An 18,902-nucleotide genomic window follows, 5' to 3' on the forward strand; every position below is an offset into this window, starting at 1 on the left:
CATTACAAGTCTCCCTCCAGTGACTGTCTTGTTAACTTTGGGGGAAGATCCTTCTGAGACTTATAAGTTTCAGGAGCTTCCTGTGCCTTGGAAGTTTTGTTTGCTTCTTGCTTTGCTTCCTGAGTCATGGAGCTTCCCTCCTCACTCTGGGAGGGAATGCTTCAATTTTGAATAAATTCACAACAAGGGGGAGGAGTCTAGAGGGGATATTATTTAAAGGGGTTTGGAAGTGAAAGTAGCTAAGGGAGAGGGGAATGGGAAAGGCAGGGAGAAGGGAAAACATATCCAGCCAATACGGTAACTGCCTGAAAGGGGAGGGTAAGGGCAGACATGCATGACTAGTGTGTGCTAGAACCAGTACAGCAGCAAAGAAACTTAGGATGTGGGCATGCTCAGTAGGCTCTTTCCCCAAATTGCAGAAGCTGTTGAATGACAAGGACAGCATGAAGAATACAGTCTCCTCCGAAACCACACACCAAGCATGCCAAGAGCCATTGAAGGATGAAGAACATACAAAGCTCCGAGACCTGCTCAAGCAGAGGGACAATGAAATCAGTATCCTTTCTGGCTTGGAATCGGGGGAACATGTAGATTCCCCACTCCTGGTCCTGTGGTATGCCTGCGTTCCTCAGTGTCTCAGCCTCTCCCAGCCTGATTCACACTGAGGTCACACCTGCAAACATCTGACATTAGCATTTTAGCTTGGTTTTGATATTGTTGGTGGTGGTGTGTGTGTTCACACCTGGAGAGGTCAGAGGATAATCAGTTTTCTCCTTTTACTACATGAAACCTGGGAATCTAACTGAGGTTGTCAAGTTACTCTTGCCCAGCTGATTCGTCTCTCAAACCTTGGTACAGTTGTTCTTACAAAGAAGGTTTCAGCTCTTGCTAGTACCATACCGACTCTTAATACTAAATCTTGTTCAAATATATTTTGGTTGCTCTGTGGTGGGCTTTGTGTTTTGAGTCCAGAGTCAGTAAGTTAGCTGGTTATCTTTAGCCAGCTGACCAGACCCCGTGTTAGCCACAACCTCACCGTGGCCCAGAATTTGTGGTTGGTGTATGGTTGAAACTCAAAAGGTGGCATATGGCTGAGAAACGGAGAGTTGGCTTAGATGATGGCATTTAGTCCATGGGAAACGGAGAGTTGGCTTAGATGTGACTTTTTATTTAAAGGGCAGATCTCTTGTCCCGAGTCCCACATACAGATGTTCCCAAGTTAGGCAGTGAGTGAGCAAAGATTGAGTGCTCAAGACAGCATTGGTCTTGACTCCCAGAGGCAGTGTCTTCTGGGTGCTCAGGGCAGTAGCTGCTGGTGGGCCCAGGTGCAGACAGAAGCAATTAATGCTAAAGAGTCCCAGCTGGGCTGCTTAGACCTTAGGACACTGGAAATTTCTTCAGTACTGTTCCTTATTTTTACCTTTCAATCTTCTGTAGAAGATTTGACATTTTCATGACATATATAGTCTTTAAACACTCACAAGAAATAACTTGCCAAATTTTTATAAACATATTTTATTCATTTAAAAATTACTAAGTATAGCTGTTATGCAAAATACATAAAAAGTCTTTATCTACACAGGAGTTGGGGAGATGGCTGAGCAGTTAAAGCTTGCAGGAGCTGGAGACATAGGCCTGGATTCAGTCCCCAACACGGGGTTAGGGACCCACGAACAAATATCATGCTGTGTGTTCATGTTTCATACAATTTTTCAAAGTGTAGAGGAACTAGAAAAATGCTTCAGCAGTTAAAAGCACTTGCTACTCTTCTAGGGGAACCAAGTTGATTTCCTACCACACACACCCAAGCACCCACATCAGGTGGTACACAATCACCTGTAGCTACAGTTCTAGGGCATCTGAGGCCCTCTTCAGGACACACACACACATACACACACACACACACAGACACACACACACACACACACGTAACAAATACATACAGCACACTCATACACACACATACACATAGAGGAGCTTACATAGGCACAAATAATCCACACAAAGGAAACCCAGTGGTAAAGAGGTAAAAACCAATCCAAACAATGTAGACAACCTACCTCATTAGTTTCAGTGTCTAATTTTAGTTGAGTCTTAGCAGGCCCCATGTCAGAGTCAAGTCAGTCTTAGCTACTTTATCACCCAGCCAGCAGCGGTGAGTCCAACTGCGGATTGCACCCCACGCACACCCTTGTCTCCGAGTGCTGCCCACAGTGGTGTCGCCCTGCATTCCTTCCCTCTCTCTTACCCCATCCATCTCCAGAGACGGCCCAGGTCTGGCCCTAGCCCAGTCTGTGTTTTGTTTCTTTTTTTGGCCTTGATCCTAGACTGGGATCTTCCCCCTAAATACTCCTACCAACCTCTCAATACTCGCCAGGGCTTATGAACAGCTATACACTGAGCAGGAAGGAAATGAGAGGTGGCAGCGAGGGACCAGTCCAGGCTGGCTCGCATGTGTTTATAAAGGAGTGAGACTGAATGAGAAACATACGTGCACCAGCCCTCTCCTCTTCGCTGTGCTGGATCCTGTAGGCTGTTCACAGGGGCGACACCAGGTACTTCACACTCGGAGAAGTCAGGAGGTTCCTGCGCCCCGAGACTTGGCTTCAGAACGGTGACATGAATGGAGAGAAAACCTGGGGAGAGGGCTCAGTGCGTAAAACCATGAGTTCAACACCTGAAACACACACGATGGGAAGCCAGGACACAGATGCTCTGAGAGGTCCGCCTCTGGGCAGGACATTCTAACAAGGCAAGCTAGGAAGCCACATAGAATATTCTAAGGGAGAACTGATTGGCCATCTAGAAATCAGCACGATCTAGAAATCAACCTGAGGAAGAATATGGAAGTCAGTTTGTTTCCATGTTACATGTTCAAAATCATGTGTAAACTGGGCTCCTCCTCCATCCTGCGTAGCGGTCTTCTCCCCTGTACCCTTCCTGTGTTTTCTAAGACTCCTGTGTGTGAGTGTGATGTGCACACGTGCTCTCCTGAATGCCAAAGGTCGATATCAGGTGCCTTTCTCCATCACTCTCCACCTCGTATTTTGAGACAAGTCTCACTGAACTTGGAGATAGCCATTTTGCCTGGTCAGTGACCGGAAAGCCTCGGTACTGGGGAGCATCTGCACCCTCTGTGCCACTCTTTTGCAGGGTTCCTGAAAAGAGGACAGTCTCGTGTAGCTTAGGATGTCTCCAAAGTCATTAAGTTGGCAAAGCTGGCCTTGAACTTCTGATCTTCCTTCTAGCCCAGAGTGTTGGGGTAGACTTAATGCAGTGCTCAGAACAACTCAGGGCTTTCTGCATGCTGGACAAGCAGTCCGCCAAGTGCCTGCACCCCCAGGTTCCCTTCTACTTGTTCACACAAGCCTTACCCAGCATTTCAACGACCTTTCAGTTGGATAGTTTTTGTTGTGCCACCGTGAAAGGCTGGTTCCCTCCAGAGCCGCCCACCTCTGCACACGCAGATCCAAGGAGTTGCTGTTCTCCTGCGGCCAGCCGATCCAAAGTGGTTGCGATTGTCTGGTTGGGGATAGAGATTTCTTTTTGAATCTTTGTCTGATCGTGATCACCTCTTAAGAGTGGCTAAATCCTTAAATCAGATTTCAGATATCCTGGTCAACATGTTAAAAAAGGAAAAGAAGAAAACTCAGGATGCTCTCCTCTTATCGAACATGGAGAAGAGTGACGCTAGGCTGCCCCGGAACTCACCCTTCATTCCTGGGAGCCCAGCAGCTCAGAGCACCTCGGTCCCCTCAGCCCCGAGCCAGGCCCAGGACCTCAGCATCTGCAGGCACAGATCCAGTTTGCTCCACAGAAAAACAGGTAGGTTCCCTACATTCCCAGCGTTCTTCATCACACGTGATGGATTTCCACACCACATCCTGTCGTCTGAACTGTGCAAAGGCCAAGTTTCTGTTTATGTGTTTGTTAGAATTACTTGTTTTCAAGTGAAGTGCCTGTTTCCAAAATTCACGAGTGAATGGGTGAGAATCAACAAGTGTATCATAGTGGATTGTGATGTGGTGTGGGTGTGAAGGCACAGGGGTCTAGGCACAAGTAGAGATGTCAGCTTCAGCCGAGGGAGGGGAAGAAGCCCCTTCCTGTGACAGGGAAGGAAGAATGAGATCCACGTTGTGGCACCATGTGATGATGCTATGGAAACCCATGTAAGCTGTCCACAGCCAAGTGACGAAACTGTGAGATTATAAGATCTCACAGGGTTGGGCTCATCCAGACACATTTTCCATCTCTAGCGTTTTATGGAGATGTTGGTACAGCTGCTAAAATCTCACTAGAAGTCTGGGCTTCCTTTTGTGCACTGGCTGTTTGTAGACCGGCATGTAGTGGAGTCCATGACTGACCTGGACTCTAGGAGTCTGAAGTACGGTGCAGAGGGATAGGAAGCACACCCTATTAGCCATGGAAGATAGCATTTCCCGTGTACATATTAGCTAGGAGGGACCACTTGGCATGGGAAACTCTCTGAGGCATCTGGTCTGGTCTCATTTGCAAGCCTGGTGCCATGCCAGCTAGCTTTATTTGTCAACTTGCTACAACTTAGAATGACCTGGAATGACCTCAAATCCTCAGGTGAGAACTTGTCTACATTGGGTTGGCCTATACCGGCCTATGGACCGTCTAGAGTAGCTGTGAGGGCTTGTTTCCAGTGTGTGCTCCCTCAGTAATACAGAGGTGTATTTTGGAATTGGGAGGACTGGTCCTGAACATGGAGAATGCAGTTCTTGGTCAGCGTCATGGACTGCTGAAGAGTGAAAAAGGGTATCTGAGTGAGCGAGCAAGGATCCCCACATTTGTCTTCCTGCTCCTGCCTGTAGGGGTAACATTTTATGTGCCTGCCTTGACTTCCCCACAGTAACGGGCTGGAATTGTTAAGAAATAAACTCCTTGCCCTGTGTTGCTTTGATCAAAATATTTCATTACAACAGAAATGAAAGCAGAGCCGGCAGTGGTGGCACACGCCTTTAATCCCAGCACTAAGGAGGCAGAGGCAGGTGGATCTCTGTGAGTCTGAGGCCAGCCTGGTCTACAGAGCGAGTTCTAGGACAGTCATAAAGCTACACAGAGAAACCCTGTCTCATAAGAAAAAGGAAAGAAAGAAAGAAAGAAAGAAGGAAGAAAGGAAGGAAGGAAAAGAAAGCAGACTAGGCTTTCTAAGCAGAGCACCTTAGTTACTGGAAACAGCATCCAGTAACAGGACTCTGTGATCCCTGACTCCTGCATCTGTTATATCCACATCACCTTGCCTCAGTTAGTTCTTCCACAACACGGCAGCATGGATTCCAAACCCCAGGGAAGCAAAGATGTGTTTGGACTGTTGATGGCAGGGAAAGAAGAACAGCAAGGGTTGCTGATTCCTCTCTGGCACTGATTTCCACACAGCTCTGCTACATTCTATTACAAACTGCAGCTGGCTGGGATAGATGGGGGCAGGGCCTGGACTGGTGAATTCTTTCACTGGCCAGTCCATTCTGCATGTATTTGTGGAGCACAGGGTTTATGAAATTATGCATTGTAATGTATTTATTGTGTGTGGTTATAGATACGGGCATGTGTTGTCATAGGCTGCATGTGCAGGTCAGACAACAATGTTTGAGCATCCAGGGTCTCTCCTTGAACCGTTTAGCTCCTCTGATTGGCCTAGGTCATCCTGCAGGCCCCCGTCTCCACTTCACTGTCTTGCTGATCCAAGCACACACTTTATTATAAACAAGGTTTGTACCACCCTTATATATACCAGTTACTACGCTAAAGTCTCACTTTGAATTAACTCATTTAATCATTATCCTGTGGCTTAGGTTTGTTTTTTTTTCTCAAGTTGCAAATGAGGATATGTATAGACAAACACAGCTTTGACCTTAGAATACTTACAGACCAAGAGAGCTGAGTCATTGAGGGAACACATACTAGGATCATGTCAGAGAAAACCAGAAAGATCCAGAGGGTTGCCAGGCTCATGTGTGGGTGGGGAGACTAATCCAATGAGAGGAACCCGTTGTTTGAGTATTTGCCAAGCCCTTCTGTGGGCGCTCGGCCATGGGAAGGGCAGGTGTGGTGGCATGCGTAGACAAACATAAGGGCGGGTGCTGAGACCCATGGGCAGTTTAAAATTCCCAAGACTGTGCCAGAGTTTGGAGATGCTAAGAGAGGGACAGGCATCTTGGGTGCTAAGGAGGTGGAGTACACAGGGCTTGGTAACGCCTAGGCTGTAGGAAGTCAGAGCGAGGTGAACCCCCAGGTCTCTGAGTGGCTGGTGATGACCTCTGCAGATGTGAGAAATGAGAACCATCTCCCTGGTCCTACAGTTGTGGAAGTTTGGGCCATTGTGGATGCATGTGAGCAGCTCCACCACTGGGGCCCAGAAACAGTGTTCAGAGCTTGGCACTGGCGCTTGCTTGCTGCTTATTTTGAGCCACAGGACACTGGGAAGCCACAGAAAAAAATTCTCTTTCTGACCTTATCCTGTCTTTCGTTCTCCTACTTCCCCCTCTCCTTCAAGGCAGGCATAGAATCCCGAACCCCTCTCTCCAAGCGCAACTCATGAAACTTAGAAATCGTCTCCTGACTACCCATGTAAGAGTTGGCCGGAAAGGTTCTCTGGTTTACCTTGACTGCCTGGATCAAAAGACCTCTGAGGGAGGGTCAGAGGGAGGGTCTGTCCTCCACCCTGAAAGGAATGCCACAAAGACAGGCCAAGACAATGTGGGCACGCACTGCTGAGTTTCCTTACCCAGCCTGCTACATCAGGTCATCTCTTTGGCCCAGTCCTCAGACCTAAACATGAACGTAACCAGTTTTCCCGGGGTCTTTGTGTCTAGGTCTTCCTCCTGAAGACTCCCGGACCACATAAAAGCAGTCTTAACTAAATCTGCTGTGCTACTCTATTCTATCCTCTGTCAGAGGGGAGTCACTGATGGCCCATATGACAGGTGAGAAAGGTGCCTCATCCACCTGCCCTACACCGCTCAAGCTAAAGGTTACTACTTTTAATGTCCACGGTGGAACATCTCTGATTTCTGAATGGTCATGTGTTTGCAAAAATGGCCTCATATTCACCATCTGAGCCTAGTTGTAGGCCTGACTTCTGGAATGTCTGTTTCTTCTTTCTCCACCATCTCCCTTCTCGGAACGCTCCCCCCTTCCCTTATCGTTACAATCATCTTGTCCAGGGCCTCCCCCTCCCTTCATCTTGCCATTGATAGGGACCACGGTCTTGTTTGGAAACAAATCAAGTTTACTTGAATTGAAAATTGCTGAAAAACACCACGGCAATTGTTTTCAAGGTCCAAGAATAAATGAGGTCAAAGCCTTGGAGAGGCCTCCCGTCCAAGTGCTCTCGAGCCGTCTTTACTGCCCTTGCTGGAGTTCCAGGAGATCTGAATATGGGAGCAAGCCGACAAATGGACTGATAATGATCTAACCATCTGGGGAAGGGTTTGCAGGGAAACCGGCTTTATTGTTTGGCAGAGACTACAAATAGGAATGAAAATTGTGGGGGAATCAGAGCCATGGAGCGCCAGGTAATAGGATCCTTGATCATGTCTCAGATCCTGGGAGCCGATCAGACGTTTATGACCAGAGCGGCTTATATAGGAACAGTTTATGTAAACTAGAGCGATCAGCTTGATCTTTTGGAAGTTGTTCTGTCTTGGGAAGGTGTTTTCATTTCTATTAACCATCCAGAGCTGTTTCTAATGCAGAGTCTCTGAGACTGTGCTAAAAGTGTGTCCCTTTCTTCCAGCCCTCTGATTTGTGCTGCACGTGAGCGCCTTTGAATTAGAAAGTGGGGCTGAGTTTATGGTTCACTGGAGAGACCTAAAGTCCTTGTTCAAGCTGCAGATCAGGTGGAAACGAGCAGACTTTGGGATTTTCAGTTGTTGATATGGAAACTGAATATCCATTGTGGTTTCCATAATAGATAGGAGTTGTTTAGACTCACTTTGGAGAGTCCCACTGTTTTTTGGGTGGGGCTGGCAATGTGGCTCTGTTGGTAGAGTGCTGGCCTGGTGTGCACAGAGCCCTGGTTTCCGTCGGCAACACTTCATAAAACCAGTTGTGTGGGGTCAGGGATAAAGAGATGGCTCAGTGGTTAAGGACTTGTGTTGCTCTCCCAGAGGTCCTGAGTTCAATTCCTAGTGCTCACATGCTGTCACATGACAGCTTACAACTCTAACTCCAGCAGAAATACATCTGCATACATCTGCAGCATACATCTGTTATCCCAGCACTGTGGGGGCAGAGGAGCTTGCTGAGCAGCCAGCCTCGCCGAATGAGTGAGCTGTAGGTTCAGCAAAAACCCTGTCAATGATAATAATAATAATAATAATGATGATGATGATGATGATGATTATGATAATAATAATAAAAAGGTGGAGGAGCTGGAGAGATGGCTCAGGAGTTAAGAGGTTTGGTTCACAGCACTCTTGCTGGGCAGCTCATAACCCCAATGTCAGGTTCTAGGACTCTTCTGGCCTGTAGGGGAACCACAGGCACAAACCAGATTGCGGCTGTATCTAGCCCTCCACTATAGCCGCTGAGATACCAGCCCATTGGGGCGTGGTTTCTCTCCCTTTAAAAAAGCGGCCACTTCCCTCTCCTCTCTCTCTTCACTTCCTGCTCTGCCGACTAGACTCCCTTCCTGGTTGCGCAGAGGACTGACAGTGATCTGTAAGTTTTTTCCCCTTTAAATAAATACCATCCTATTAATCATTATTCCAAACTGGTGTGGCATTGTTTGTGACTTACGCCTTCAGTTGGCACCCAACGTTTGGTTTTAGAACCTCTCCTTTCCCCGCTCAGCTGCTGGCCGCGAGTTCGGCTTGGCGGGAGCCCTCCCTTCCTCAGCCGCCGCCTGTGCCTTGTAGCTGCGGCCTTGGCCTCCCCACGTGGATTTAAACTCCACAGGCCCGCATAGTCTCTGCCCGCGTAGTTTGCTCTTTTCTGAGTCGTTTTTAAATCTCCCTTGCAAGCACAGCTCTTAAGTGGCGCGAACCAGAGCACGTGGTTGCTGAAAGCTGCAACCCCTCAGGGTGACTCTGTCACGTGGAGGCATAAGCGGCTTCCAGGTTGCTCTTCTCTACCCCTGGATTCTGGGTTTCTGGTTCCGTCTCTGGAATTGATTTAATTACATTTACTTTGTTGAGCAACTTACATTTTCCAGTTTTTAACAAATATTAGGCGGACTCTGAAACAGGACCCTGTTTTCGTCGTGACTTGGCAACAGCGCCACCTGCTGGATAATAGGTAATATGGCAGTTTTCGTTTCCAACGCGAATTTTATTGTTCTGGTTACCAATACAATGGGTTATATCATGCAAGGTTTATATGACTATGGGTATAACTTAATTTACTGGTTACTAGGTTTCAGTATTCTTTTGCATATTCTATCATTTAGGAAGATCATGGCACTCCTAAGAACCATACAATCTTTACTAGAAACTCATGCAGGTCAGGAGATTCAGGATTCAAAAGAGACAATAATAAAGACAACAATAAAAAGACTTGAAATGATTGAAGAAATGATTGGAGCTGGTGAACAGAGTAATAAGGCACAAGGACAGGATACAATGCCAACACCAGCTATTAGAACTGGCTTACCCAAGGTTTTAGCAGCATACCCTATACTTAATTCTGACAAAGCGTCAACTTCTAAAGGCTCAAAGGGAGTCAGAGAAGCTAGATGGACGCCAATAGCAATGAATGATCTAAAAGAAATTAAGCAAGCTATTGTTAATTTTGGCTTGCACTCTGCATACGTAAAGGAAATGATAAGGACTTGGGCTTCTAATGCTAGAGCTACCCCCCATGATTTCCATCAGTTAGTGTCTGCAGTTTTAGATAATGGACCTTCCTTGATGTTTGGAATTTATTTCAGAGAAGAATCCAAACATATGGAACAGCAAGGAAGAGCAAAAGGTGTTGAGGTTTCCCAAGATCAAATTCTTGGTGCAGGAGAATATGCTGATCCACAGGTCCAAGCTATTTATGACGATGAAGTACTGTGTCTATGTCACCAAGCAGCTTTAAATGCTTGGAATAGGATACAAGATCCAGCAAAAAGGGTTGAATCATATACCAGAATTAGGCAGGGACAGAGAGAACCCTTTATTGACTTTTTGCAAAGATTAATTAAGGCTCTGGACATAGGGGTAACAGACCCCGAAGCTAGACGAATACTTCTTGAATCTCTAGCTTTTGAGAATGCAAACATAGAATGCAAAAAGATAATTGGGCCTTTAAAGTCTAGATCAGCACCTATGGATGAATGGATTCAGCATACGATGAATGTTGAGACGTTTAGCTATAATGATGAACCTTGGGTAGGAGAAGCGATTTCCACAGCAATGAGGAGACATCAAACTGCCAGGTGTTTTAATTGTGGTAAATTAGAACATCTGAAAAGGGATTGCAGGCACAGAATTTCTAGGAATAATATCTCTTCTGGGAATGACAAAAATAGGAGACCTAGACCTTCAGGTATATGTAGGAGATGCGATAAAGACTGACATTGGTCCAACGAATAAAGATCAACAACAGACAAACAAGGCAACCCGATACCATCAGGAAACTCCTTGAGGGGCCTCTCGCAGGCCTCCAAGCCAAAAGTGGCCCAGTCATTCCCAGTCACAGTGGAGAACGTGCCTCACCAAGAAAATTAAAAGCTCCAATTTCTGCTGTAAAAAGTAATACTGGTCTAAATGATGAATTACTTGCGGAGGATGAGTCAAAAAACCCAGTAGGACAGAGTAAACATATATTTTGGCAGACTTCTATTAATGATCAAAGACCAAAGCTAAGAGTCTGTATAAATGGCACTTTTATTGAAGGCTTATTAGACACAGGTGCAGATGTAAGTATCATTACCCCAGAATCTTGTCATCCGAATTGGCCTCTTCAAGAGGTAGATGTTCAGTTCCTGGGAATTGGAACCCTATCTCGTGTAAAACAAAGCACAAGATGGGTTGAATGCATAGGGCCCGAAGGGCAAATAGGAAGACTAAGGCCATATATAGCCAATATTGCCATAAATTTATGGGTCCGTGACCTGCTACAGCAATGGAATACCCAGATTAACATTCCTGTAGTTCCAGGAACTCATAATTCTGGGAAGGATATGATGAGGTAGTATGGAAAAAGGTCACCAGCCATTCAGGCTGTACAAGAACATACAGCAAATACCAAACCTTTAGAGGTATCAACAGCCCTACCTTTAAAATGGCTAACTGAGAAGCCAATATGGATCAAACAGTGGCCTCTAGCTGAAGATAAATTACAGGCATTGGAACAGTTGGTGCAAGAGCAACTAGATGCTCACCATATTGAAGAATCAACCAGCCCTTGGAATTCTCCTGTGTTTGTTGTAAAAAAGAAATCTGGTAAATGGAGAATGGTGACAGATCTAAGAGCTGTCAACAAAGTATTTCAACCTATGGGCCCACACCAATCTGGAATTCCTTTGCCCTCTCTGTTATCAAAAGGATGCCTCTTATAGTTATTGATTTGAAAGATTGTTTTTTTCACTATTCCATTACAAGAAAAGGATAGAGAAAAATTTGCCTTCACAGTGCCTACTTATAATAATTCTCAGCCTAATAGGAGATATCAATGGACTGTCCTCCCACATGGAATGCTCAATAGTCCTACATTGTGCCAATATTTTGTAAGTAAGCCATTGGACATAATTCATAAACAATTCCCAAAGTCCATAATTTATCATTACATGGATGACATCTTGTTATCTGATTCAAATAAAGATACTTTAGAAAGGATGTTTGAAGAAGTAAAGAAAGTCTTGCCTAGGTGGGGATTACAAATTGCCCCTGAAAATATTCAAAGAGGAAATTCTAGTAATTACCTAGGTTACAGAATAGGGTTAGAGAAAATTAAAACGCAAAAGGCACAAATGAGGAGAGACCGGTTAAAGACTCTTAATGACTTCCAAAGATTGTTAGGAGACATTTCCAGTCTACGACCAGCTGTTGGGATAACATCTGATCTAATAGTTCATTTAAACAAAACCTTAGATGGTGATAAAGATTTGAATAGTCCAAGAAAACTGACAGCTGAAGCAGAAAAGGAACTGACAATGATTGAGGAAAAATTACAGGAGGCACATGTGGATAGGGTGAACCCAAATCTTAGCTGCATCCTAGTCATATTGCCTTCCAGAATTTCTCCTACAGGGATTCTAATGCAGAGGGAAGATATTATTTTAGAGTGGATATTTATACCTAATAAACCAAGTAAAAAAATTAAAAACTTATGTGGGAAAAGTCTCTGAATTAATTATAAAAGGTAAGCTGAGACTTCATCAACTAGCAGGTATAGACCCAGCAGAAATTATAGTGCCTTTTACTACTGAAGAAATAAAAAAGTTATTGGAAGACAATGAACCGTGGCAAAGAGCTTGTGCTAATTTTTGGGGAGAAATTAATAGCAACTATCCCAAAAGTGGTAGACTTAAACTCATAAAAAGAACTTCTTTGATTCTTCCTAGAATTGTACGTGATGCTCCAATAACTGGAGCCCGTACGTTCTATACTGATGCAAATAAATCAGGGAAAGCAGGTTACAAGTCAGATGAATTGAGTAAGGTGGAACAAAGCCCTTATAATTCTGTCCAGAAGGCAGAATTATATGCCATTCTTATGGTGCTAAGGGATTTTAAAGCACCTCTTAATATAGTTACAGATTCACAATATGCAGAAAGAGTTATCTTGCGTATTGAAACCGCTGAATTTATACCAGATGACACAGAGTTGACTTCATTGTTTATCCAGGTACAAGACATAATCAGGAACAGGCTTTGTCTGATGTACATAACACACATCCGGTCCCATACAGGTCTGCCTGGTCCTCTAGCCAAAGGCAACACTGAGATTGATCAATTATTGATTGGAAGTGTGTCGCAGGCCTCAGAATTTCATAAGAAGCATCATGTCAATAGTAAAGGCCTAAAGAAAAAATTTTCCATTACTTGGCAACAAACTAAGGACATTATAAAGAGATGTCCTACTTGTTCTTTCTATAATCAAACACCGTTGCCTGCAGGGAGTAACCCAAAGGGCACTAAGAGAAATGAAATCTGGCAGGTGGATGTGTTCCACTTTATGGAATTTGGTAAATTAAAATATGTACACCATACCATAGACACGTATTCAGGTTTTCAATGGACTACTGCCCTGAGCTCAGAAAAGGCTGATTCAGTAATCACACATTTATTGGAAGTTATAGCCATCATGGGTATACCTGCACAAATAAAGACAGATAATGGTCCAGCATATGTATCTAAGAAAATGAAATGCTTTTTTGATTATTATAATATAAAACACATTACAGGTATACCAAATAATCCTACAGGTCAGGCAGTTATAGAAAGATCAAATCGTACTATAAAGGATATGCTGAACAAACAGAAAGGGACCGAAAATACCCCCAGAAATAGATCACATAATGCTTTATTAACCTTGAATTTTCTTAACACTAATGAGAAAGGAACGACAGCAGCAGAAAGACATTGGATAATGGAAAAGTCTGCTGAACTAAGTCACCCGATTTATTTCAAAGATGTGCTGACCTCTCAGTGGAAGCCGGGAGATGTGCTACGTTGGGGAAGGGGTTTTGCTCTTGTTTCCACAGGAGAAGAAAAATTGTGGATACCATCAAAATTAATAAAGTTTCGATTTGAAGAGGAGAAACCTCTTGGAAAGGAGAAATGACAACTCATCCACAATGATGATATTCATACAGGTGGTAAGAAAAACATATAGAATGGGGGCAGGGTTCTGTTCTTATCTCCACAGGAAAACACTCATCTTTGAAAAATTCAAGGGACCCTGGATGTTTGGATACTGACAGATGGAAAAATACCTGCCCAATAGGAAATATTAAGAAAACTGAATGGGTTGTGTAAGTAATATTAAACCATATTTCTAAATTTATAAAGCTGGTTTTGAAGTTGGAGTCTGGCTCAGTCCCTCTCCAATTCCAAGCCTGTTAGTAAGAGAAAAACCCAGAGTTTCTGGAGTTTCTGTCTCATGTCAAGAGCCATGATATGGGACAGAAAGAAATATGAGTTTAGAAAACATCTTTGCTTTTCTTCATATCTATCATACTTTTCATTGAATATATCTATCATGTCTTTCATTGAAAATATATATGTGTGTGTGTGTGTCTATATGATTAATGTTTAAGTTTTTCACAATGAACAATGAGTTTTTCCTGAAGTGACATTTGAAGTTTCCAGGAAAAAGATGGGGCCCCACAACAACAACTCCAACTGGTTGATATGACGTCATGATACTGATAGCGCTACTACAAGACCTGCTTTGGGTACCAGCTGCACAAGACAGTTCCAACTTGGTTAGCTGAAATGGTGCACATCTTATACAACATTTTGGCCAGACCTGCACAAAATACTCAGAGACTATTGGCAATTTTAAAAGACATTGATCTTGAAATTTAACCATCATTTTACTTTCACAGGATCCCCCAGAAAGAACGTTGCCCCCATGACAGCTGGAAGTAATTCTAGAGGATGACGTCCCCTCTCCCAGTAAAGTTTGCCCTTGGGTTTAGGGACATCATTTAGGGGTTGATTATAATTAGTATACGATTGAGGGTTGGGGGAGGAATTTTATAAGCTCAGGGATCATTTTGAAAAAAAAAAGAGGGATGATGGGATAATAGATTTGTAATTGTGAGTTATTGTTTTTAGACAAATATATTGGTATAGATTCTTGTATATTGATACAAAGTTAAATTATATTGACTATCGTATGCATGCATGTTTCTACCTCTGTTTAAAACATTTTTATGTATTGACATATATTGTATTGATATATATATATATATTGTATATATTTACCATATCGCAGTGTACATTTCTACCTCTGATCAAGATACTTATATAATGTTTGTGTATTGATATATATTTACCTACTGCAATGTATATTTGTACATTGTCTATATTTGGAGGTCATTGTCCTCATTTGTTTCACAGTCGTTTATTGTCTTAGTCTTTAAGTTAGATAGATACTGAGAATTATATAGACTAATAGTCATCTAAGTTTGTCATTTATAATTAGACTAATCAGGTTCTTTAGATATATAGAGATTATACTCAGTATAGATAGATAATCTTCAACTTCTTCAAAGAGCTGTAGAAAATGGCCTTTAATCTAACTCAGAGTTTTGTGGTAGTGAGACACAATTGCTCCTGGCAACACAGCTCTATTCCCGAGAGAATGTTGAGCACCAAAGACACTCCACCTGGAGCCTTTCTTTTTGGCAGAACTGGCCTTGGGGCAAAGAAATACCCGTACCTCAACCACTGACAAAGATACAGAGCATGCATCAGTGGATAAAACAGGACTGTCATATCCTGCCAAGACAGGGTAAGATAGTTTTGAAAAGTTGCTTGCCTTTGAAAATGGTATGTCAGTTATGTTAGGCCTTAGCCAAAGTTGGTTGCTTCAACGCTGCTAACGTGACTTTGGGTGATTGCCCAGGTAGCTAGTTGTCTCTGTGATCTGTTGCATGTTTTGGAAGTTGTTTTACTGAACTTCCTAATTACCCAGGTAACATTATTTCCCTTCTCAGATCTTCGATGGGGTTGAAGACTATGTAGATGTAGTTACTTTTCTCTCATGACTTGGCCAAGTTATTTATTATACAAGACCTAAGCTAGTTAGAATAGGATATTTGTACTTATTGTATATAATTTCATAGATCCAGGAGAGACAAAACCCACCTTCATGCTTATCAGAGAAAATGCATTTTTGCAGAGCCCAGGGCAGTTCGGTCCAGGAATGCCCTGCACACTTTCTTGGAGAAAATGTGTCTTTTGAACCTTTATTTGGAAGGCAGAGAAGATGAGTAACCGAGACCTGAAAATGAAAGCCAGGTGGAGAAAGATGTGGGGATGCATACACAGATGTCTGCTCTGAGGCCCCTGCACCCCCAAACTTTAACCTAGTGTCTCTGTGACCCCAGTGAGATCCTCAAATGTATGGAATGAGCAGATTTACTTTCTGAAAAAGCACTCTGGTCTGGTGGGAATGAGTTTCTGATGTTTGGCTAGCTGAAGTGGACAGCATGCGCTCTCGGGTACTCTGACCGGACGAGGGTCGTCTGCAAAGATGAGCCTGCTGCCCATCAGATTGGCCTGTGGGCATTTTGTTGATTAATGACTGATGGCGGAAGGCCCAGCCACTGTGGGTGGGCCCAGCTCCTGGGTACCTGGTGCTGAGTTCTATATGGCATCGCCATCTGTAAGCACCTGTGGTGCTTTCAGTCCAGTCGGAGGGATGCAGAAGTGGGTAGAACTGTCATTCCGTGAGGTAAGAGTTTAAGGAAAAGGACCTGCACAGTTCCTCAAAAGTAGTTCAGGGCTAGGAGATGGGTGTTTTGGTAAAGTGCTTGGTACAGGGCCTGAGTTCAATCCCCAGGTCTCTCATTTTAAAAAAAAATGAGGGGAAGGGAGACAGAGGCAGGAGGGATAATCCAACAGCTGTCTGAGGGATGGGCTACTGGCCTGGACTCATTTTTGCAATGGTGGCAATAGCTTTGTAGGTTCACAGATGTGTCCTGTTGCTCAGATAGAACTTTAAAAAACTGGTTCCTTGGTCCCCTAAATTGCAGGGTGTGTGTCTCTTCTGCTGAGAGGCCTCCACAGGTTACCCTGGAGGTAACATACAGTTACTAAAGCTGGAGAAATGGAGACACAGGGGAATTCTTCCATGGCTCTGCTGTGTATGCTTGGGCAGGGAGCTGGGGGCTTAGACTCCCTAACCAGTCCTTATTCTCTCCCTTCCCTCGAGGGAGGGTCCTAAAAGTCCGTCCTTTGACGAGGTACAGTAATTACATCAAATGCCAGCACCTGGCTTCCCCTGGAGTTTGAGGAATCCATCAGCATCCTTTTTATCAAATTGGATTATCTGGAATTTATACCAACAAACATGTAAATGCTTTTGTTGGTATGATCTGTATTTTGGAAACCAAGAAACAGATCTAAACTTAGTTTCCAGCATAAAACGTGATGATGATAAAGCATCCCTCAACTGAGCCAGTTATAGTGAAACACACCTTTAATCCCAGCACTCCAGAAACAGAAGCAGGTGGATCTCCTAGTTGGAAGTCTGGTCTACATAGTGAGTTCCAGGCCAGCCTAGACTCCATAATGAGACTGTCTCAAAAACCCCAGGAAAACCACAAATCCCATCTCTCAATCGCTCTGACATCACAGCCAGAATTTGTCACTCTGCTCCTATGATGTCAGGCTGAGGTGGCTGACACTCTTAGGGCTGTGCTACTATTTATCACACAGGAATATGTGTGGGAAAGACCTGTCTGTACTCTGTGTGGAGCGTCACGGTCAGGAGACCCTCTATTTCTGTCACATGCCTTTGTACTTTCTGGGTTCCTGCTTGTCAGCAATGGGACTGGTGGACCTATGCTTCCATGTGACATTCTTTGCAGTGATTATTTTGTATCCTTTGATGAATGGAGATGTCTCAAATGTTTTAAGGTTCATCAGATAGAAGCAAAAAACATCCAGCTAGATTTGAACTTCTTCTGCTAAGTGTTTAAAACTTTGAGTAGATCCCATGCAATCTTGCAATATTTGGGATGTACTTCTGCTAAGAAACATAGTCACTGATTATTTGAAATTCTAACTAACCTAACTTCTTCCCCAAATCCCTACTCCTGGCTCCGATCTTTGCAGTGTTGCCCCATTTCAGGAATTCATGGGCCATCTGTAACGGATCACTGCTTGGGGCTCAGTGCCATGTTTACCTAGCATGTACAATGCTATGGGTTCAATTCCTAGAACCAAACCAAAGCACCCGCTCCAGAGAACAAATAAGGATGTCTGTGTAGTGGATTAGTGTACAAATCTCTGTGGAGTTCTTTTCCAGAGTGATTAGTTAGAGTCGACGCTCACATCGTATTAGTACCAAGTGCTACAGCTTCCGGTCTTTCTTCTCTCCTCTATTTCTAGCCCAGCATGAGTCTAATTTTCTGAAACAGAAAAACAAGCAGACAAAAACTCAAACAAACAAACAAAACAATCAGATTCTAGCACCTAACACTTCTCAAAGTTTTCTCTTTAAGTATGTGGCGGCCTCCCACAGGCTATGGGCTACTACACTGTTGCACACTGAGAAAGCATGTGATGTGCTGTGGGCTATGGGGAATGTTGCTGAATACAAAACTTGCCTCTTTGCACCTGTTTATGCAGCTTCATAAACTGAGGATCAGCATCTAGCCTCTGCTAGGCACAAAGGAACCAGGACCCAAACTGCTCAATTAGGCTGACCCGAGTACTGGCTTAATCTAGGCATGATGTATTCCCTATCGTGTGAGGGTCTTTCTAGAGCTAAGCCTTTTTGCTATTAATATTTTTGTAACTTTAATAACCAAGGCTATAACTGATACCATGATTGATAATGCATCCCACCACAATGGAAGTTTCTCGGGGCCGGGCGTGGTGGCGCACGCCTTTAATCCCAGCACTCGGGAGGCAGAGGCAGGCAGATCTCTGTGAGTTCGAGACCAGCCTGGTTTACAGAGCTAGTTCCAGGACAGGCTCCAAAGCCACAGAGAAACCCTGTCTTGAACCCCCCCCCCAAAAAAAATGGAAGTTTCTCAGGTGCCTCGAAGCACCCCAAAGCTGCCCAGTGAGTGTCAGTATTGTTTGCGTTCTGTGCTCCACGGACATACCGTCTGAGCTAAGAACCAAGCATGCAATTGCAATAGACTGCTTAGGAGCTTCCTGAGCAGCTCTCAGACTCAATGCCTTAGAGAAGTTAGCAGATGCAGCGAAAGCAGGGTGCTCACAGACACAGACAATGGTTTGCCCATTCTCGCTCCCGCTGAAA

General features: G+C 44.0%; 1 protein-coding gene across 1 annotated transcript in view; it reads left to right on the forward strand.

Annotated features, from left to right (window-relative positions):
- Positions 1 to 18,902, forward strand: part of Kif6 (kinesin family member 6) — a 309,520-nt gene that overhangs the window by 155,238 nt on the left and 135,380 nt on the right. The window contains exons 12-13 of the mRNA XM_041656411.1: positions 420 to 555; positions 3,610 to 3,825. Coding sequence (XP_041512345.1) covers positions 420 to 555; positions 3,610 to 3,825 — 352 coding nt within the window. The remainder of the gene's footprint in view (positions 1 to 419; positions 556 to 3,609; positions 3,826 to 18,902) is intronic.

Source organism: Microtus oregoni, unplaced genomic scaffold (genome assembly GCF_018167655.1).
Source record: "Microtus oregoni isolate MIOR12 unplaced genomic scaffold, Mior012 000007F_ref0000211, whole genome shotgun sequence".
In the NCBI taxonomy this organism is placed as follows: Eukaryota; Metazoa; Chordata; class Mammalia; order Rodentia; family Cricetidae; genus Microtus; species Microtus oregoni.